The sequence below is a fragment of the Heteronotia binoei genome, chromosome 4 (assembly GCF_032191835.1).
Source record: "Heteronotia binoei isolate CCM8104 ecotype False Entrance Well chromosome 4, APGP_CSIRO_Hbin_v1, whole genome shotgun sequence".
NCBI lineage: Eukaryota > Metazoa > Chordata > Lepidosauria > Squamata > Gekkonidae > Heteronotia > Heteronotia binoei.
This window is the reverse complement of record NC_083226.1, coordinates 59,959,043-59,982,379: the sequence shown is the minus strand read 5'-3', so window position 1 is coordinate 59,982,379 and position 23,337 is coordinate 59,959,043. Positions and strand designations below refer to the sequence as shown.

Genomic DNA, 23,337 nt, shown 5'->3' with positions numbered 1-23,337 from the left:
AGATCAAAGTTAAAAACAAACTAAAAATGCAAATGTGATGTTCCTGTTATACAACTCTGTATGATTTTTATACATTTCTAAATTTTAAAGTGTAATTATAGTATTAATATACTTGTAGTTGAACTCTGACAACAAAATTTATCCCCTTCAGTTTATATTTACTGAACTGCAGACGCCACCATTTAATCCTATAATTAAAGCAAATGTTTATGCCAGCAGCACACTTTTTAAAAGAAGGAAAAAAAGAATGATGTTTACTTTCAGAGCCCTGGCTTGTTTTTGTGGGCTTTTTTCCATTTTCTGTCAAGCTGTGTTTGTAGAGATAAAGGCGATCATGGCTGTGCAAGCTGTCATATCTGTATTTTGGGCTGGCTGTCTTTTCAGATACGTAGCAAGTAGAAAGTGTTCTAGTCCAGGGTCCAAGAATGTATGACACAATAAGCTACCATGCTTTATATGTTAACTTGATATTCTTTAGCAGATCGTGGATTGAAACTTTTTTTTTTTTACAAAAGTATCTTTTTTGTCACACTTTGAATGAAGAATTGAATTTTGGCAGTGAAAACTACCAGCATCTACTGTTTAATGACATTTACATTTTTAAAAAAAGGTTTTCAGCTGTTCCTTTGGTAATGTTATTTTCTTACCCTTTCCCAGAATGGGCAAGAAGAAAGAGGGAGAGCTGTATTTAGCATTAGTTTATTATGGTATTCTTACCATATTAAACTGCCAAAAGTATTTTCCTTTCTATTATTATTTTTTGCAATTCGGATTGCCTGTATGTACTTGGCATCTTCAACAAATGGGTATTAGAATTTCTCCTCCTTCATCTGTTCCCTCATCTGCGCTCACCCAATGTCTCCTTCTCAACCTATGGGATCCCTTTTGTGACCATGGCAGTGGGACTCACCACTGGCCCACATCTGATGGTCACCACTGGGATTCAGCACCACCAAACATGGCAAGATGGGACAGTAGTGTCTCACTGTTCCATCCAACAGCACCCACAGAGCACATGCAGTTGTAAGGTGGAGCAACACCCTCCCCCAACATGACCTTTTTATTGTCTCACTCTATAACTGTGCAACTGGCAATTTTCTGTGGAAGAAGACTGAGAAGACTCCTCATCTGCCAACTGCAAACTATACACCTTTTAAGTAGGGATGTGCATTGCTCTAACATGCATTGCCTAACCCTTGGCAGTGGTCCCACCCCCTTACTCGTTGCCCACTCTGTCCCCTGCACCAGAGGGGAACCTCCCACATCAACCAACCCTCCCCCAGTCTATTTGTACTGGCTTCCATTAGCAGAGCCTACCCTTCTCCTTTCTGTTGGATCCTGGCTAAGGCCCTTCTGTCATGACCACCTCCAAGCACGCATTCTCTATTGTGAAGCTGGGGGTTGCCCTCCATCTCCCAGTTGGGTAGATTGAGATTTGTCACACCTTTCTGTCATCTGTAATGACTAATGAAACCTCCGTGATCAAAGAAAGATGTATACCAATTGGGAACTGCTATGACCTTCCTGTCCTTTTTGGCTGGCCACTTTTGACATGGTAAAATGTATAAAGACAAGTGATGTTTATACAAAGTTGTATAAACATCACTTGTCAGTTGTAAGCCGCCCTGAGCCACTTGTGGGAAGGGCGGGATATAAGTTACCAAATAAATAAAAAATAAAATAAATAATCTAAGGGCAGTGCACAAGTGAAAATTAATTCCCTTTCTTCTCACTTTAAAACACTAATATCTCCAGTTCTCCATCTCCCCCCCCCCCCCCCAAAAAAGAAAGTTCTCAATTTTTCTTTTATTCTTGCTTAAGCATGCAGTGTGGTTCTTTTCCTTCTCCATCCCTACCAATCTAGAGGTTAGATTTCAATAAAGATGATACAAAAGTTTATTGCTGTCCAGAAAATGATCATCCAGTGTTTCCTGCTCTACCATATCACACCACAAGTACATCTGCAGTGTTCAGCATGTCTGCAGAAACATAGACTGGAGCACATCTTTGGGTCCTCCTTTTGGCCCACTGTGTGCTGACACTTCAGAAGTTTTCCTGGCTGCACTGCATATTGTTGGCAGTAATAAGTCTCTTAGAACTTGGTCAGTGCCCCATGGAATGGAAATGTTGGTGGGTGGTAATGTCAAATAGAGATAGAGAAGATTATGAAAGCTTTGCCATCATTACAAATATAGTGTAAACTGGAAGTCCATTAAAGTGAGTGACAATATGATAACTCTCTGGGTTGCTAGCTTGATTGGAACTTCTGATGCAAGTGTATGTATGAATGAGAAGGAGACCCTCCAAGTATTGTATTGGCAGATAAGAAGAAAAAGCTGCATACCAACAAAATGCAAATTGACTGTTATTCATCTTACAGAAGAATTTCAATCTTAGTAATACTGTCCATTGCTAATTGATTAAGAAGGGGCTCAGAACTTCTTAATCCCTAACTTAAATATTCTGATCTGTTGGATAAAGGCAGGAACATGACTTGGACTTAGGGTAATACTAATAGGAGTGTATTAGAACTCGGGACTGAGGGCAGGAGACTGAGGGGTCTAGTGAAGTGAGGGTTACTGGGTAGGGAAAACACATTATAGATGTCTATATGCCAATGCTAGAAGTCTCCAAGCCAAGATGAGGAAACTGGAGTGCTTCTTGTCCAATGACAATTTAGATATAGTAGGTATCTCAGAAGCATGGTGGAATGGGGAAATCTATTGGATAATCATTCCTGGATATAAAAGTTATATAGGCAGGACAGGAAGAAACTGATGGTTGTTGGTATTGTGTTGTACATCAAAGAGGGCATAGAATTAAGTTAGAAAACATCAGGTTAATTAAGTCCCCAACAGAAGCGATATGGTTGGAAGTACTGGGCTATAAGAGTTGCTTGAAAATGAGGATGTACTCTTGCCCAGCAAATCTTGAGACAGAGAAGGAAATATGGGTGATGACTTTAAAGCAGGTAATGCTATTATTCTGGGAGACTTCAGTTACCCTCACAATGATGGGGTAAACATGTCATGCTTTAGAAATGAGATTTCTAGACATCATAAATGACTGTGTACCAGTGTTTTCTCTAAGTTGTTAATGTGAGCTAGCTCACAGTTTTTTATATATATAAAAATTTGTTGGACTGGATGGGCCATTGGCCTGATCCAACATGGCAACCTGAATTGTTGAGTATATATTAGGAGGAGATAAACACCCTGTGTTTGTGCTGTCAAAGTTTCCTTCATGGAAAAGCTCACACTGAACCACAATGCACTTTTGGAAATGGAGTCATTCCATACCCCATTGCAAGACAAGTCAGGACATGTTTGAAGGCATCTTCTGACCCTAACATTTTCCAGACTTGAAGGAGCCATGAAGCCTGGAACTCTAGATGACCACTGGTCACCTGTTTTCGGAGCTCATTGCTTCCCTTTCTCCTTCAAATTTTCCAAATCTCTGATTTGATAATTTCAACTTTAGCGGGGGAGTTACTGTAACCCATAGCCACCTGTGAACCGAACTGTTCACCTTCAAATTTTCCAAACCTGAGTCACCTTCTCAACTGTACATATTTGGGTGGTGGGGTGTGTGAAGGTTACAATGATTGCTGTCTTTTAAATTAAACAGTTTTATAGATTCACAACTGTGTCTTCCATTTTAATAACGGTATCAATTTGATCCTATTTACATTTTTTGTGGAGCTTTGATGCTTTCAATGAAGGGTATTTTTGACCCCAATTCCAAATTTTTCTCTCTTTTTGTCCTTTGTTTCTGAAGAAAGTTATTCTTGAGGCCTGATTTTTTTTTCTTAGTAGCTAATGCCATGACTGAGAGAGCTTTTCAGGTTTCCATTGGTTTTTGCTGTAATGTAGAGTCATTTTGACCCCTATGCCAAAATAATATAGTTAGATTTTTTTTTTCTCCTTGGGAGGGTTATACAAAGTTCCAGTGTTACTAATGGAAATTTCATCCTGGAAGAAACATTAATTTCATAATGTAAATAATATATAAATGAAAAAAGTGGCAGAAAGAAGATACTACATATTTTTTCATAAAAAGGTTAACATTTCAAGATGAATGTTTATACATTGGAATGAAAACGTTTATTTACTTTCTGGTAAAACATGCTCTGTGTGTCATCCAGTGTGACAGATAACCCAAGTTTAAATGGAAGCAAGTCTCATTTTTTTTGCATTTTGAGGTAGTATTTGTGTCTTTTTTATGTTGGAAAGTAAATGTAAGGTAAAAACATTTATTTTATTGACTATTCATCACTTCAGATATATCCTACTGTATATTTAAAAATTTAACAATTTACATTAAAATGTAAACAAAATGGCCTAGTTTTAAGCTGCAGGACCCAGTTATAGGTGGGATGGCAGTACAAAGAATGCGTTTTAGTAACCTCGCAACACCCCAGGTGATTTCCTGTGTAATGCACTGCAACACCCACATCATAGTTAGGGTTGCCAACCTCCAGGTGATACCTGAAGATTTCCCAGAATTACAACTGATCCCCAAACATGTACACACTAGGCGCAAAGGAATAGGAAGCATTGGCAGTGATATGTACTTACCCTGTTCACTTTGAAAGTGCCAAATATATTAGCTACAAGCCACTTTAATATTGATTTTAAGTGGCAAGGAGCTTCTGTTTAGGTCACTCACAAGGAGGCAATGTCAAATGGATGGCAATGTTAATAATGTTAATATATATGTTAATAATGAAGAGGATTTGCAAAGCACATTTGTATTTATTGGGATAAAGGCTTTTTCTGGAATGCTTTGATTACCTTCAAAGCATGATAGATGCAATGGCACCCTTAATTTTCTCTTCATGACATGTACTTAAATAGTACCTGGGCAGAAATAAATTATAGAAAACACAGTGCTGAACACAGGAGTCTATTGTGTTTTCCTTCCTCATAATTTCTAGGAATACTTAATATGTGATATTGCTTGCACTATGAGTTTCCCTATCCTTGTCCCATTTAATCAATTCCATGTAGTCAGTATTTGTGACAACGGGAAATATGGAAGTGGTAACGTTATACAACAATACCAGGAGAGAGAAAGAAGATATTTGGTTTAGCTCAGGGGTATCAAACATGTGGTCCGGGGGCCGAATTTAGCCCCTGAAGGGCTCCTATCAGGCCCGTGAGCAAGCCTGCTTCCTTCTCCCTCTTTCTTGCTTCCTTCGGTTATCAGACTATTAAATAAAATATTGCAAGAGTGCTAATCTTTTAAGCATGTTTTATTTAAAGCTTTTAAAAATATGTTCATGTCCTTTATAAAGTTTATATCTCCACTACCTGGCCTTACGTTTTATGACACACCTGGCCCGGCCCGACAAGGACTCATTTGTGTCAGATCATATGAACATATGAAGCTGCCTTATACTGAATCAGACCCTTGGTCCATCAAAGTCAGTACTGTCTTCTCAGACTGGCAGCGGCTCTCCAGGGTCTCAAGCTGAGGATTTTCATGCCTGCTTGCCTGGACCCTTTTTGGAGATGCCAGGGATTGAACCTGGGACCTTCTGCTTACCAAGCAGATGCTCTACCACTGAGCCACCGTCCCTCCCCTTACTGTGTGTCTCTGTCTCCTCTCCACAGAAACCCTCCCACGTCTCCTTATTGATCTGGCCCTCACACCCCTGGTCTAGCTGTATCCATGCACAGGCATGTATTTCCTATCCTGTTTTGTCATATGCAGGGAAGGCTCAAGGTAGTTTGCTGTCCCAAACAGGTACCAAATGCTGCTCATAGCCAAGCTGAGGCTCAGCAGTTCTAACAACATTTCAGGGATTCAGCATGAGCCTTGGTGTTCAGCTCTGTGGGCAGTGATGCAGATTACCACCAGTTTAGAGTTCTCTAGGGGTGGTCTTAGTGATTATTGAATATAGGCAAAAGTCATAAGAACGTAAGAGAAGCGCTTTCAGTTCCCCCTGTCGGCTCTTTCCCCCTCTGGCCCGCCATGTCCAACTCCTCAGCGCGGCCGCCTTCCTGGCCTTGCCGCCTCAAGTCTCGGTCTTTCCTACCCAGGAACTGGGGGGTAGGAAAGGAACTCCACCTTGGCCCAGTTGGTGGCACAGCACGAGGCTCAGTCTGGGCCGCTGGATACTTCTCACTGGGCCTGTCGGGGGAGCCTGGTGCAGATCCTGGCCCAGGAGCTGCTGCCCCTGCCCGCTGGCTTGTGGCTTTCGTGGAAGAGCGCTGGGTCCCCTTGGAGAACCCTGAGAGCACCTGCAAGACTTATCTCTTCTCTAAAATTGCCATCCCCAAAGACCAAATTGTAATCATCAATCCGTTGTTACCTGTCAAGGAGGCAGCTGCGGATTATGCAGCGAAGTTGAAAGAGGCCTTTCAAGGTGAAGATATGCCTGTGCTTGACCTCTTGATCTTGGGAGTTGGACCAGATGGACATACTTGCTCTCTCTTTCCAGATCATCCTGTCTTGCAGGAGCCAAAGAAGATAATGGCTGCCATTAGCGATTCTCCAAAGCCGCCTTCAAGCGGATCACGCTGACCTTGCCAGTTCTGAATGCAGCCCAGAGCATGGTGTTTGTCACCACCGGGGACAGCGAGGCCGCTGTGATAAAGCACTTCCTGGAAGGCGACGAAAAAAACCCCCTCCCTGCTGTCCTGGTCCAGCCTCATTACGGGAAGGTGTATTGGTTTTTGGATGAGCCGGCAGCTAAGGAGCTGACTATTCCCTTTGAGAAGCACTCCGACTTGTAGGAAGCTCACGTTCCACAGCCTTTCGGATTGGAGCAAGTCCACCAGGCGCAGCTGCGGGTAGAGCCCGTCCTGCTAACGTTCCAGGTCACAGTCTCCATGTCCGGTCATAGCGCTCCGGAGTGGCATAAAACTAACACTGTCTTTTCCTCTTTCTTTAATTTTAAGAAGTGGCACGTTTGTGGAGCACTATGTTTAACAAATGTGGTAATTTCTTTCGCCGGGTCAAAGCGTTGTTACGGGAACACTGCCGTTTGGCTACTAGTCATCAAGGGGAATTGCAGGGAGCAGTGTTAACAGTCTTTTTGTGATGTGAACGCTCTAATGTGGTGTTAAGTGAATGGACAATTAAAGATGTACCAAAAAAAAAAAAACATAAGAGAAGCCATGTTGGTCAGGCCAATGGTCCATCCAGTACAGCACGCTGTGTCACACAGTGGCCAAAAAAACCAGGCACCATCAGGAGGTCCATCAGTGGGGCCAGGAAACTAGATGCCCTCCCACTGTGCCTCCCCAAGCACCAAGAATACAGAGGATCACTGCCCCAGACAGAGTTCCAACAATACGCTGTGGCTAATAGCCACCGATGGAGTTCAGGATAAAGGCCCAAAACCACTGTCTTCATCCTCCACGAGAGGCAAGTAAGGGATGACCCCTGCCCTATCTGAGGTGAACTAGAGCAGCTGCTGCCTCTGGACTTCAGCTAAACAAGTCAAGAGGCAGCAGTGGCAGAAGTGGTGTGAGTGATATCAAGATATCATCTTCTTCTTTTCCCTTTCTGTCAGGAGCTGGGACTGGGGGGGGGGGGGGGGCAGGAGCAGCTGCTCCTGTTGCCAAATGGTTAGTCAAGTCCCAGTGATCTTTCTGTCTCCTTTCATGTGATCCGTTGTTTGGACCTGGCCATAGTTATAGTCTTCACTGGACTTTACAGACTTTTAATCACAATGTATTTAAAATTTAGCAAGAATAAGCAGTGTAGGAGAAGTGAACACCTTCTGTTGGCTCATTATTTGTTAGTGAAGTACTGGGGAAAGGTAGTTTGCATTATGAAATGGGAAGACATATTTATCATGAAAAATCTGCTGAGGGGAAAAAAGCATTCAAGATTAGCACTAAAAAAAAGGTAAAGGTAGTCCCCTTTGCAAGCGCCAGTCGTTTCCCACTCTGGGGTGACGTCTGATCACGACATTTTCATGGCAGACTTTTTACAGAGTGGTTTGCCATTGCCTTCCCCAGTCATCTACACTTTCCCCCCAGCAAGCTGGGTACTCATTTTACCGACCTCAGAAGGATGGAAGGCTGAGTCAATCTGGAGCTGGCTATCTGAACCCAGCTTCCACCGGGATCGAACTCAGGTCGTGAGCAGAGAGCTCAGACAGCAGTACTGCAGCTTTACCATTCTGCGCCATGGGGCTCTTGCTAAGATTAGCACTAGGATGCCTTATTTAGGATTTATATATTAGGCAACTGCAGCCAGTACTTTACATAGGCTGATTTGTCAGCCAGAATTGTGTTTTGGAGACTTTAGCCTCCAAGTACAAGAAATTTTAAAAGACTTTTGTGAAAGCTAGACAGAATGGGGGAAAGAGATACCCGGCCGAGACTGAGGAGGCTGGAATTGCCCAAGAATTCTCCCTCCCCTTTTTCTGGAGCTGACCAATAGAAAGTATGTATCATACATTTTGAGACTTCACCAGTGCAGGAGAGCATGGGATGGCATCAGAGATTCTGCTTGAAGCTGGGAAAGGAGAGAAACTGCAGAATAACTCAGTTTTATGAACAAATTGGTTTTATGCACAAAAAGTTCAGACTAATCAGGGTTTGTGTATGTCCAAATGCAGCCTGTGTTCCATGGAAAATAAAAAGAAATTCCTAGATGTCAAGTTTATGACATTTAGGTGTTTGGAGAATTAGACACTGGAGATTCTTCTAGCCATGAGAAAAAATAGTATTATAGTAAAGATGATTTCTGAATAATTTTTCAGCAGTTTGGTAATAGTTCTGCAATATTTTTGTTTTAAGGAAGTAAACAAAAAAAGAGGATCTAAAGCCATTTGCATTTTTTTTTAAATGCAGAACTGAAACTTCTGAGCCCAGAAACTTATCTATACACTTATTCTTGGAAAGAAGAATGAGAGTTTCAGATTAAACATCTGTGTTAATTTCTCTTTTATAAAAACTTCCAGACTTTCCATTAAGAACAGTGTATTTCTGCTTCCAGGGAACATGGCGACCTGATAAAGAACGCTTTTAAAGGCTCCAGTCCATTCATGCTGTGGGGTGAACAGTGCCAGGAAAGGAGGAAATTTGCTTCTGTATCCTTACCCATGGGGAAGACCCAACTGACAGCTGAACTCATGGGAGGGACCTGATAAGTCAGGTTTCCACCTGAGTCCTGGAAATACCAAGGGCAGCTGAAATAAGGAGTGCTTTTTGCAGATAGTCAGTGGGTGCCAACCAATCTTTTCCTTTTTAACCCTTTTTCTCCCTAAACCAATTTGTATTCGGTAATCTTTATGATATTTGAAATATTTTGGACTCCCTGAACTGCAATAATTTGGATATTTTTGGATTTCCAGAATTGCGATCATAATTTAAAAGACTGGCAGTCTTCCAGCAGTGTTTTAAGTCAGCTTCCAATATATAGCAGTAAGAGGGATTCTCTTTGAAAATGTATGGTTTTTGCAGCAAGGCTTCTGATAAACTTTGATATTTAATTAAGCTATTCAGCAAATGATTTATGCAAGCAGTTTCAAAGAACTTTATTTTGGCAGAATGGCATTTGACTACATTTGAAAAAATCTCAATTTCAATAATAGAGTGAAAATACTAAACAAAGCTCATTTTTATAATATTCTGCATAGTATATTTTTTATCTTTGATGAAAGACACTTGCTTGAAGCTTTCAGTGTAAGAGTGTGCAGGTTTTTTAAAATTGGGTTGTTGTTTTTTTAAAAAAAGTATGCTATTAGGATCCTGTGTTTTTCAGAAATACTGAATTTTTTCAGGTCCGATAGACCCAAGAACAAAAATACCAGTTTGAAAAAAGCCAGCCTGATTTTGTGCAGGCTTACCTTCTCCTGTGGCACAACTTACACTGCTGTAAAAGAAGTTGGCTCCAGGATCTGTGTGCCATGTGGAGGTCTTTCCCCGCTGCATGCAGATCTGGCTGGGATGGGTTCTCCTGAAGTGCTACGTTGCCCCAGCTGGCACCAGAATCTGTGTGCTGCAAGAAGTCTAACTGGGGTGGCTTCTCCTTTAGTGCAGTTTTAAAAAGCAAAAAGATACTGGAAAGAAATCCTGGATAGTGCCAGCTGAAGTAATAAAAATAACGGCTGAGATAGGTGAAGAAAAGTGGTTGTCATATAATCAATTATTAAAAATACAAAGTGGCAAATAGGAGTTGAATAATAAATACGATTGGTTCCAAATGCAACAAATAAAGAGCTTGGTGGATAATGATATCAAAACTGAAGGAATAAGAAAAGAACAAACAGAAATGGAAAAAGTTCTGCTTGGAGATAATGAAAAATTAATTTCAAAAATATATAAATTACTGTTAAAATGGTCTACGGAGGATGAAGTAGTGAAATCTCAAATGATTAAATGGGCAATTAATGTAAATAAAGAAATACAGATGAAAACTTGGGAACACTTGTGGAAGAATTCTATGAAGCTTTTGACGTGTCATAGTATTAAAGAGAATTGTTTCAAAATGATGTATAGATGGCATATGACTCCTAAAAATTGGCATAGATGAACAATAAGATGCCAGATAGATGTTGGAAATGTAAAAAACATGAAGGTTCTTTCTACCATATGTGGTGGACTTGTGAAAGGGCAAAAAAGTATTGGCAGATGATTCAGCAAGAAATTTCTAAGATCTTGGGTTATGAATTTAAGAAAGTTTCAGAGACTTTTCTGTTGGGATTACAAATGGAAAAATTTCCGAAAGAAGATAGAACTGTAATTTGGTACTTGCTTTCAGCTGCTAGGACATTATATGCGCAGTTGTGGAAGCAAGAAAAAATACCAGAGAAATTGGATTGGATTATAAAAGTTATGAAATGGACAAATTAACAAGAATATTAAGAGACTATGATTTAGAAGTTTTTAAAACGGAGTGGGAAAAGTTTAGAGATATTTAGAAAAAGAGTGGAAAATAAAAGGACATAGACAATTTTTTATAATGATTAAGTTTTAGAAAGAAGAAGAATATAAGTTTTTGTTTTAATAGTTAAGGGTACCTTTAAATATTAGCATTTTAAGTAAATAACACCGGCAGGCGTCAAGTAACGGGGGGAGGGGAGGGTAGAAAGTAATATATGGGGTAGATAAAAGAAGTTATTAACATGTAAGAAATAGATTTGTTACCATATGTTACCAATAAAATTGTTTTAACCAAGATACTGGAAAGAAATACACCAAAAATGCAGAATATATTTTTGTATATTCTGTTGAGCTCTGTAGTAATTGAGCTCAGAGAGAGAGAGCAGGAAAGGTATGTCGTGAAAGGGTGAGTGTTTGCCTTTTCTTAACAACTGGGGGATCAGCTGAGTGCTGGGGGGAGAGAGTCTGAGTTTGTATGGTTGCTGGGAAACTGCTGTTTGTTTTGAGTGGGCTGTAGGTGATTGCAGCAGGTGATTGTTGCTGATTGGGAGTGTCTGTGTTGCCTGGGGCTGACTGCTGGCCCCCACTCTCTTTGCATTTATAAGGCTGCACCTTGCCAGAGGCGCAAGCTGAAGGGCAAGAGCTAAAGGGCTCTTGGCCTGTGGCTCTTAGCTCGGGGGCTCTGTAAGTAGCCAGAAGGACTAGGAAGCGGGGACCCTAGTCTCCTTGTGTTTCCAGTAAGGTAAGTAGACTTTCCACAAGGAGAGCCACATACACAAAAGTTATTAAAGGAGGGATTGTATATCTTTAAAAGCAATTATGAAGGCAGAATGCCAGCAGAGGGTTGGGGGCTATCCAGTGTATTGCACTGAGTGTCACATATATGACTATCTGCCCACTGGACAGAAATCTTGGGTGTGTGTTCAATGCAAGGAGCTCCTGGTCCTCAGGGAACGAGTTCGGACCCTTGAGGCTGAGGTGGCTGACCTGGAGAAGCAGAGTCAGTCAGATAGGCGTTTGGAGATGACTCTCGGGGATGTGTTAGATGTGTCCCACTCTGAAAATGGTAGCCCAGCTGCTGCCAGGGAGCATGAGGGTTGAGAGGAAACAGGGCACCATGCTGAGGATAAAGGGAATGTGTCCTCAGAGGGGACCTCTTCTTCAGTAGGTGAATGGGAACCATCCCTGGGCAGGGAGGGAGGGGAGCTCTTGGTAGTTGATGATTCGATCCTTAGACAAGTGGACAGCTGGGTAGCAAAACCACGTACTGACAGTATGGTGACTTGCCTGCCTGGTGCAAAGGTAGTGGACATTATGCATGTTGTAGATAGACTGATATACAGTGCTGGGGAGGAGCCAGTGGTCGTGGTACATGTCAGCACCAACGATGTGGGGAAATGCAGTTGTGAGGTCCTAGAGGAAAAATTTAGGCTGCTAGGCAGGAGATTTAAGGCCAGGACCTCCAAAGTAGCCTTCTCAGAAGTGCTACCTGTTCCACGTGCAGGACAGGAGAAACAGGCACAAATTAGGAGTCTCGATGCGTGTTAGGCACTGGGATGCTTTTTAGAACAAGCAGGATCCGTGCAAAAGAGATGGTCTCCACTTGTCCCAAGAGGGAACCAGACTGCTGGCACTTAAAATCAGAAAGGTGGCAGAGCAGTTTTAAAACTGAATCTTGGGGGAAAGCCGACAGGAGATGAAATGCCTCTGGTTTGGGATGACTCATCTCAAAGAGATTAAGGGTTAGCTGTTACTTTTCTACCAGACAGTGGAATAGAGTTGCCCAATGCGATGGTGACAAACAGTATGGGCTACCTGGCAAAGTCTCAAGGCAGCAGGGAAAAGGTTAAGGGCCTAGCTTGCCTGGGATATTATAGATGTTTATATACAAATGCTAGAAGTGTCCAAGGTAAAATCGGAATGCTTACTGTTGGGGAAAAACATAGAAATTGTGGGAATTTCAGAAACTTGGTGGAATGAGGAAAATCAGTGGGACACAGTGATTCCTGGATATAAATTATATCGGAAGGATAGGGAGGGAAGAGTTGGAGGTGGGTTAGCTCTGTATGTCAGAGAGGGTATACAGTCCAGTAAGATTGAGAAGGTAAGAGAATTAGATTCGCTTCTAGAAATGCTTTGTGTCGAAATAGTGGGCCCAAAAGGAAGATAGAGGATGATTATAAAATGATGAAAGAATTTAAGGTAGCGGCTAGACGTAAAAACTATGTCATAATAGGTGATTTTAACTATCCGCACATTGATTGGGTCAATGTGTGCTCAGATCGGGAGAAAGATTGAGTTCTAGACACCCAATGACTGTGCTATGGAGCAATGGTTACGGAATCTACCAGGGGAGAGGCGATCCTGGACTTGGTACTAAGTAATGCTTAAGATCTGGTGAGAGGTGTAAAAGTGTTGCGCTGCTTGGGAGCAATGACCATAATGTTATTGAGTTCACCATTTGTATAAATAGAGAGTTGCCCAAAAAGACCAACACAGCCAATTTTAACTTTAAAAGGGGTAACTTCTCTGAGATGAGGAAGCATGTGAGGAGGAAATTGAAAGGAAAGGTAAATAGGGTCAAAACCCTTGGGGAAGCTTGGAGGCTATTTAAAACTACGATCCTAGAAGGTCAGATAAAATATATACCACAAGTCAGGAAAGGTACAAATAGGTATAGAAAAAGATCTGCATAGTTAACAAAGTAATGGAAGTTGTAAAAGGTAAGAAGGATTCCTTTAAACAGTGGAAAGCTAGTCCAAGTGAGGTTTATAAAAGGGAACACAGGCTGTGGCAAATCAAATGCAAGTCTGTGATTGGACAGGCAAAAATCATAAAGACCAATAATAAAAATTTCTTCAAATACATCAGAAGCAGGAAACCAGCCAGGGAAGCAGTGGGGCCCTTGGATGACCAAGGGATAAAAGGATTACTGAAGGATGATACGGAAATGACTGATAAGCTGAATGCATTTTTTTGTCTCCATCTTCACTGTGGAAGATGAAAAGTGTTTGCCCACTCCAGAACTGCTCATTTTGGAGGGGTGTTGAAAGATCTAAGTCAGATTGGACCTTGAAAGAACTCAAATTGTGGATCTACTGACAAAAATATGTAATCGTTCATTGAAATCTACCTCCATTCCTGAGGACTGGAAAGTAGCTAATGTCACCCCAATCTTTAAAAAGGATTCCAGAGGAGATCTAGGAAATTATAGGCCAGTCAGTCTGACTTCAATCCCAGGAAAGTTAGCAGAGACTGTTATTAAAGAGAAAATTAGTAGGCACATTGATGAACAAAAATTGTTGAGGAAGACTCAGCATGGGCTCTATAAGGGAAGATCTAGTCTCACTAGCCTGTTAGAGTTCTTTGAGGGGGTGAACAAACATTTGGACAAAGAGGACCCAATAGACATTGTTTACCTTGACTTCCAGAAAACTTTTGATAAAGTTCCTCATCAAAGGCTCCTAAGTAATCTCAAGAGTCATGGGATAAAAGGACAAGTCCTCTTGTGGATCAAAAACTGGCTAATTAATAGGGAACAGAGAATGAGTATAAATGGGCAATTTTCTCAGTGGAGGGTGGTGAGCAGTGGGGTGCTGCAGGGCTCAGTACTTGGTCCGATGCTTTTTAACTTGTTCATTAATGATTTGGAGTTGGGAGTAAGCAGTGAAGTAGCTACATTTGTGGATAACACTAAATTGTTCAGGATGGTGAGAACCAGAGAGGATTATGAGGCACTTCAAAGGGATCTGTTGAGGCTGGGTGAGAGGGCGTCAACATGGCAAATGAGGTTCAACGTGGCCAAGTGCAAGGTAATGCACGTTGGGGCCAAAAATCCTAACTATAAATACAAGTTACAATACATTGGGGCCAAAAATCCTAACTATAAATACAAGTTAGTGGGGTGTGAACTGACGGAAACTGACCAAGAGAGAGATCTTGGAGTCATGGTAGATAAATCACTGAAAATGTTGAGACAGCATGTGACTGCAATAAAAAGGCCAACACCATGCTGGGAATTATTAGGAAGGGAACTGAAAACAAATCAGCCAGTATCATAATGCCCCTGTATAAATCGATGGTGCGGCTTCATTTGGAATACTGTGTACAATTCTAGTCACCGTACCTCAAACAAGATAGCGTTGGAAAAAGTGTAGAAAAGGGCAACTAGAATGATTAAAGGGTTGGGACACTTTCGCTATGAAGAAAGGTTAAAATGCTTGGAGAAATGTTGACTGAGGTATGACATGATAAAGATTTCCAAGATTATGCATGGGATAGGGAAAGAAGTACTTTTCTTCTTTTCTCACAATACAAGAATTCGTGGGCACCTAGTGGAATTGCTGAGCAGTCAGGTTAGAATAGATAAAAGGAAGTACCTCTTCACCCAAAGGGTGATTAACACATGGAATTCACTGCCACAGGAGGTGGTGGTGGTGGCGGCTACAAGCATAGCAAGCTTCAAGAGGGGATTGAATAAACATATGGAACAGAGTTCCATCAGTGGCTATTAGCCACAGTATATGGTTGGAACTCTCTGTCTGGGGCAGTGATGCTCTGTATTCTTGGTGCTTGGGAGGGGCAACAATGTGAGCGCTTCTAGTGTCCTGACCCCACTGATTGACCTCCTGATGGCACCTGGGTTTTTTTGGTCACTGTGTGACACAGAGTGTTGCACTGGGTGGGCCATTGGCCTGATGCAGCATGGCTTCTCTTATGTTCTTTTATGTTCTTATATTAAAGTTTAAATTCCCAGTGGAAGCCAAGAGCATGCTAGTAGGTGTTCTGCCCTAACAACTTACCAAAAATTTTTGAGACCCATACAAATACATGGTGACAGCAACTAGAACTATTTATGCAGCAAAATGAAAACTATATATATGTCCATATTTAGAAGAATGGGAAAATAAACTTGTTGAATATGCAGTAATGACAAAATTACCAACCTATTTGAGAAACAGATCTATTACAACATTTGAGGAAAGATAGAGTGTGTATTATGTGTATTATGCTAGCAGGAAACAAAGTGAGAATTAAGTAGAAATAATTAAGTAGAATTAAAATCTGTTCTAAATATAATACCCAAAATATAAATGGGTTGTCTATATGAGAGGGATATATAATAGATTTTCTTTTACATTGATATACTGCTTATCTATTAAAAGGTTCTGATATATAGAAGTAGTGAAAATAGATTGTTGAATATGCAGTAATGATGAAACCAGTATAGTCAAAATAGATTAGTTATGAAGTTTGAAACTTAAATTTAAATGATGAATAGAGTTGTACCCCAACAGAAATAAGAATAATTTAATAGATAATATCTTAAAAATTATAATGAAGGGGATGAAAGGGAAATTATTTTCTGTTCTATACATCATGTACTCCATGATTGTCTTTGACAAATGTAATTATGATGTATAACCATTTTTTTTCTTATTCTGTACCCTCACCGTTTTTCTAAAATAATTTTAAAAAGAACAGTATTTTTCTCAGAATTAATTCATACACCTTCTTCACCACAAGGAGCCCTCAGGTAGTTGCTTTCCAGACATTGAAGTAGTTTGCTAAAGGAGGTGCTGATGAGATTTGTTTTTAACCATTAAGCTGTTACAGAAAGTAATTTCTCTAAGTGAGGTAGCTGTTTGAATTCTTGGCATTTGCTAGTGTTTTGAATAGGGCTTTTCTTTCTGCATCTGGAATTCATCATATTGAATCTCTTGATATTCCTCTCTGTGTACATGATTGCCATAATCCTGTCAATTTAAAACAAAACTTGGATAAATAAGATCCAGATGGGCAGACGTGTTGGTCTGAAGCACAAGACCTGGGGTGGCCAAACTTGCTTAACATAAAAGCCATGTAGAATAAACATCAGATGTTTGAGAGCTGAAAGACATGAACATCAGATGTTTGAGGGGAGGGAGAGGTGGAAAGAAAGCAACTTTAACTTTAAATGCATTCTCCAAGCTGCTGGCCAATGAGTTGTTGGATGCTTTGAGAGCTACACAATATGTGTGAAAGGAGCCGCATGTGGCTCCCGCGTCACAGTTTGGCCAGCCCTGCGCTAGAACAAAGTTTGAGACCAGTGTTACCTTTAAGACCAACAAAGTTTTATTCAAGGTATAAGCTTTCATGTGCACACACAGTTCCTCAGATACAGTGAAGTGGAAGTTAATGCCCTCTGCCTATATTGCTGTTAACTTCCATTTCAGTGTATCAGAGGAAGTGTGTGTGCACATGAAAGCTCATACCTTGAATAAAACTTTGTTGGTCTTAAAGGTAACACTAGATTCAAACTTTGTTCGGATGATGTAAGGTTGTATGCATAGAACAGGAACTCGCCACGTGGTTTGGTTCACTTTTAGAGTTGTTTTTTTTTTAAAGCTAGTAAAAAAAAAGTATCACTTGACATTGAGTTCATTGAGGGCCATCTACCTTGAGTTTCTTTGAGGCTCTAGGGCAGCACTTAAAATCATACACAGGAACTTCGTGAGGTGCAAATTCAGTGCTTTTGAATTGCAGCTTCTCTGTTGCTTTATGAATGCTACTAGGGGAAGAAGTATTGCAGAACTGCACTTTTTTATAGAGTGTTTTATGTAACTTTAAATCATTAGATTATTTTTTATTTCTTGCAGAAATATGCTTTGAAAGTATACTCAAGATACCATGGCCTGTCTTACAATAACAGAGATGGAAGGGCCGACATCATCTGCTGTTCAACAGAATGGTGGCATCCTTGGGAATTCAGCCCTTCACACAGCAAGAGAACCATTGCTTCGGGTTTATCTTTATCATTCCCCAGGGAAGGTGGAAGGCGATTATCTACAGTTTCCAGCTGAAGAATATGTTGCAGAAGAGATCTGTATGGCTGCCTGTAAGGCTTGTGGTAAGACCATGAACGGGTTTCTAACTGGTTGAGCTGCTTTGGTTTCTTTTTAAATTAGTATTTAACAAGGAGAATGGGTCAGAAATGTATGTTTGAGCTTAGTACATATTTCCCTTCAGCTTGTGTATATGTGTGTGTAGTTCTTTGCTGAGAGGTTTGGAAGGAATGGTTGGACTAGAATCCCTACTCTGTCCATGGAAGCTCACTGGGTGGTCTTGGGCCAGTCATACACTCTCAGCCTAACCTATGGTTGTTTTGAGGATAAAATTGAAGAGTGTTGTTTACAGGGGTGCGCAAAAAAAACACTTGGCAATTTTCCAGTATACTGAACCCAAAAAAATAGGTATTTCCCAATATTCCAGGAATCCATTATCAGTATGATATCAGGATTCAGGAAATAATTGGAATTGCTGAATTTATTCAGCTCTGTTATATCCTATGGAGTATAATAGATAAGATATGGATGAATTGATGCCACTTCCGGGTTCACTCTTGCAAAAGCCATTTAAAGGAAAGTGGCATTTGCAAGCCAAGCTGCGCACAAGTGAAGAAGAAGAAGAAGAAGAAGAAGAAGAAGAAGAAGAAGAAGAAGAAGAAGAAGAAGAAGAAGAAGAAGAAGAAGAAGAAGAGAAGAAGAAGAAGAAGAAGAAGAAGAAGAAGAAGAAGAAGAAGAAGAAGAAGAAGAAGAAGAAGAAGAAGAAGAAGAAGAAGAAGAAGAAGAAGAAGAAGAAGAAGAAGAAGAAGAAGAAGAAGAAGAAGAAGAAGAAGAAGTTGTTATTGGATTTATATCCCGTCCTCCACTCCGAAGAGTCTCAGAGCGGCTCACAATCTCCTTTACCTTCCTCCCCCACAACAGACACCCTGTGAGGTGAGTGGGGCTGGAGAACACTCTTAAAGCAGCTGCCCTTTCAAGGACAACCTCTGCCAGAGCTATGGCTGACCCAAGGCCATGCTAGCAGGTGCAAGTGGAGGAGTGGGGAATCAAATCCAGTTCTCCCAGATAAGAGTCCACACACTTAACCACTACACCAAACTGGCTCTCCAGAACTTAAAGCAGGGTGAGTTCTTTGTAGACTAAGGCTCTCCTGAGCATCCCACCATCAGAAAAGTACCCCTCCCCCTTAATTCTGTTGGCCTCAAAGCAAGTTCTTCCTGAAGGATTGGCTCCTGGGAGGGCTCTGTTGGGCAGTCCAGTTTCAGCTGGACAGCCCAGCAGAGCCCCAACCCCAGCCTGTGGGTAAAGTTCTTTCTGCATATTGGCTTCTTAGCCAGGCTCTGTTGGGCAGCCTGGCTTCAACTAGGCAGCCTAGCAGAGCCTGAGGGGAGAGTTCTTCCTACAGGATTGGCTCCTTTGCTGGCTCTGTTGGGCTGCCCAGCAGAGCCTGTGGACAAGGGAGGATCAGCTGGAGTGGTGTGGAGCTGTCAGTTCCCACTGCCTCAGCCAAAGCCAATCCTGGACTGGCTCAGGAACTGCAAAAGAGAATCAACTGGGATGGCTTGGTGCTGACAACTTTGTGCTGCTTTGGCTGGGGCTGTCTCAGCCAAGTAAAAGCCAAAAAATCCCACCTTTTTTGGGGCTGAGCCATATCAGTAACCAAATACAGATCAGAGATAATAATTAATTAGATTAATAAATAACCCCAATAAATCTGATAAGGTATGATTTGTATATTCAGTTTATTTTATACCACACCCCTAACTGTAATCTACATTGGGCCTTCACTGGGAAGAAAAGTAGGGTTCAAATGAAGTAAGGTAAAATGGAGTGAGAAGTGGAACAGGAGTTGTTACTCCTGCTCACATCAGCCTGCCCTTCTCAGTAAATGCAAATATCTTTCGAAAGTATGTTCCTCATTTAGCAGCTTATCTTCTCTGGTCAGGCAAAAGGGGTTGCAGATGGATCATATTAGGAACAAAAGCTTTCAAAAGAGAACCGTAGCTGCAGAGAAAGACATGATGGTGTGGAGCAGTGACACCAAATTCTGTTTTGTTTTCTCTCTCTAATGGTGGAAATGAGGTCTCAGTAAGTTACTTCCCTCTAGAACTTTACACTTCTGGAAGGTCCCATCCATTTTCAAAAGAAAGCATGAGCCAACTGTGTATTTTTCCAGTCTATGTTCGTTCTCTCTCTCTCGGCTTGACTTCGCGAACGAAGATTTAAGAAGGGTGCAGTAGTCCACGCCCGCTGCAGGCCCGCCGGCGGCCGACAAGACCAATGCGGGACAGGCATATCCGGCCACAGTGGCTGCAGGGAAAAGTCTGATTTGGGGTTGGTGCTGTAGCAGCGCGACTCCTCCCCAATCTCCTTTTGTCCTCAAGTCCAGCTATGCGTGCGTTCTCAAAGGAAGAGACAGCCTGGTGGATGGTGTGCCTCCATGCTTTGCGATCTGAGGCTAGGTCAGACCACTGGTGATGGTTGATGCAACAGGTGCCAAGGGATTTCTTCAAGGAGTCCTTGTACCTCTTCTTTGGTGCCCCTCTATTTTGATGGCCGGTGGAAAGTTCGCCATACAGAGCAATCTTGGGAAGGCGGTGGATTTCCATCCTAGAAATATGCCCTGCCCAGCGCAGCTGCGTCTTCAACAGCAGTGCCTCGATGCTTGTAACCTCCGCCCGCTTGAGGACTTCAGTGTTGGTCACAAAGTCACTCCAGTGGATGTTGAGGATGGTGCAAAGGCAGCGCTGATGAAAGCGCTCAAGGAGTCACAGATGATGACGGTATAAAACCCATGATTCGGAGCCGCAGATGAGAGCCGCCACCACAACCGCCTTGCAAACATTGATCTTTGTGCCTTTTTTCAGATGCTTGTTGCTCCACACTCTTTTGTGCAGTCGGCCAAATGCACGGTTTGCCTTTGCCAGCCTGTTGTCAATCTCCTTGTCGATCTTGGCATCTGAGGAGATGATGCACCCCAGGTAGCTGAACTGCTGGACTGTCTTCAGAACTGATTCACCCACAGTGATGCAGGGAGGGTGATAATCTTCCTGGGGTGCAGGCTGGTGGAGAACTTCTGTCTTCTTCAGACTAACTTCTAGGCCGAATAGCTTGGCAGCCTCCGCAAAGCAGGACGTCATATGCTGCAGAGCTGATACCGAGTGGGAGACGAGTGCAGCAGCATCAGCAAATAGTAGCTCTCGGATAAGTTTTTCCATTGTCTTGGAGTGAGCCCCCAGTCGCCTCAGGTTGAACAGGCTGCCACCGGCGCGACAGCGGATGCAGACACCATCGTCACCATCCAGATCCACTGCGGCTCCCCGAAGCACCATGCCAAAGAAGATCACAAAGAGAGCCAGCGCGAGAACGCAGCCTTGCTTTACACCTGTGCCTATTGGGAAGGGCTCCGAGAGGTCGTTGCAGTGTCTGACTTGGCCTTGCTGGTCTTCATGTAGCTGGATGATCACGCTGAGGAACCCTGGGGGACATTCCAAACATTCCAAGACCTGCCACAGGGCCCCCCCCCCGCCAACGGCATCAAAAGCCCTGGCAAGGTCGACAAAAGTCACACATAGACCCCTGCTCTGCTCCCACCCTAGAAGAGACTGTTAAAGCCATCAAGCAACTGAAAAGTGGCAAGGCAGCGGGAGTTGATGGAATCCCACCAGAGATCTGGAAGCATGGGGGCACAGTGCTGCATAGCACACTTCACAAAGTACTTGTCGCCTGCTGGGAACGGGGCAAACTACCACAGGACTTTCGCGATGCAATCATCATCACTCTACACAAGAACGAGGGGGAGGAGTCGGACTGCTCCAACTGCCGGGGGATGGCCCTGCTCTCCATCACAGGCAGGGTCCTTGCCGGAATACTCCTGAGCAGACTGGTGCCCACCATTGCGGAGGAGCTCCTCCCGGGGGGCCGGTGCGGCTTCGGAGCTAGCAGGAGCACCACCGACATGGTATTTGTTCTCGGGCAGCTCCGGGAGAGATGCGGGGAGTCTATGTTCTAATATAGTGCAATAAAATATCAGGCAAATACAGTGCAAAGAAACATTGCTGCCACTAAAAGATGCCATATGTAGGAGCATATTATTTTAAATACTGGATTCAGATTTTAGAATTTTCTTAGACTTAATCTATTCGTTACCAGCTACCTGGTGTCAAGTCTGATGTTTATTATAGCAGACTTGACACCTGGATCTTCTAATTAGAATAATACTGTCTCCTTGAAATTCATTGCATTACATACTCTTAAGTGACAATCCTTTACAGCTCTTTGTTTAATTATGTCCAGTGCATAGTTTGACTATTGATTCTGCTATTGAGGCAAGTATCAATGGCAGTGCTGAAGCAGGAATTCTAAACCTTTTAAATTGTAGGGAAGATTGAATCATGCTTCATGTCATCCTTTTTGTTACTCCAGCCCACCTTTTTCCTTAGAAGCAGATGCAGCAGGAGTTCAAATCAGATATTTCCATAAGCCTTTAATGTATTCAAAATAGGAGTCCCATCTTGAAATAAGATCTAACGGGCTTTATCAAGAAAGAAAATGCTCACTGTCTTCTTCAACTCTGTAAATTAATCCACTTGTTCAGAGTCTCCCTACTGCTGCACTCATCTGTACTTCTCCCTGTAAAATGTGTTACTACAGAAACACTACATAAAAACAGCAAAAGTTGTGCAATGAATCTCTGTAACCAGAAGTCATTGCAAAACTGCCATAGGGCCAGTGTGCTGTAGGGGACAGTGCTGAGCTTGGGCCAGGAAGACATGAGCGTGTGCATCTTCTCAGCCTTGAAGATCATGAGATGATCAGTAGCCAAATACAGATCAGAGATAAAAGACTAAAAATCAGTTGAGACATCCCATCAAATCATAATTAAGGAAGCTAGATTACAGTTTGCTATGAAGATTACCATTGCCTGGATTAGTTGACAGACCAGAATTGGAGCCATGGATTATACTGTATGGCATGGCATCTAAATTGACAAAATATAGTTGTGGCCAGGATATTTCCTCCAGTGGCTGATGAACCACAGAGACATAAGTGAACTGTATGAACTTGAATGCTTATTGATGGAAATCAAAAGGAGTTTAGCAGCTCTGAGTTATAATACGTACTTTGGGATGCTCAAACTATGGGCTTGGATCACATGCAGATTGTCTAAAGGAATTTCTGTTAGCAAAGTGAAGCTTCATCATCTGCCACTTGCAGCCCAAAATGCTGCTTCCAGGAAGGGGAAGTAGGACTAGCATAAGGGGGAATCAAAGGGGTTGCTGCGGAAGGGTGAATTGTGAAAATGATCTGCGCACCACCCCCAGCAGAAATTTTCTGCTGTATCCAACCCATGCTTGCTGAGATATAGTGGGATCTCTTCCTGAATCTTCTCCTACACTTTATCAAAGAGTTTCTATAAGAATAAAATAGATTATTCCATATACAGAACTCTTTATACACTGAAAGAAAGATGCGGCAATGACAGCTCCTTAGTGCCTTAAGCTTAGATATGACAGTAAATGGAAGAATTGCAGCACGTCCACAGATAATTGTATTTTAACTCCATTGGATATCTGTCTTGTACTGTGCCCTCACAGATTGTTCACAATTTTCAGCAGCTGAAAACATTTTTGTGGCCTGGATCCCAGCAATTGGCTGTGCTTTTT

At 42.2% G+C, this 23,337-nt stretch overlaps 1 protein-coding gene and 1 pseudogene across 1 annotated transcript in view; both read left to right on the top strand.

Moving 5' to 3' along the window:
- Positions 1–6,882, top strand: part of LOC132570110 (6-phosphogluconolactonase-like) — a 39,859-nt pseudogene extending 32,977 nt beyond the window's left edge.
- The window catches only part of JAK2 (Janus kinase 2), a 130,831-nt gene that overhangs the window by 37,858 nt on the left and 69,636 nt on the right, over positions 1–23,337 (top strand). The window contains exon 2 of the mRNA XM_060237378.1: positions 17,486–17,736. Coding sequence (XP_060093361.1) covers positions 17,517–17,736 — 220 coding nt within the window. The 5' untranslated portion in view covers positions 17,486–17,516. The remainder of the gene's footprint in view (positions 1–17,485; positions 17,737–23,337) is intronic.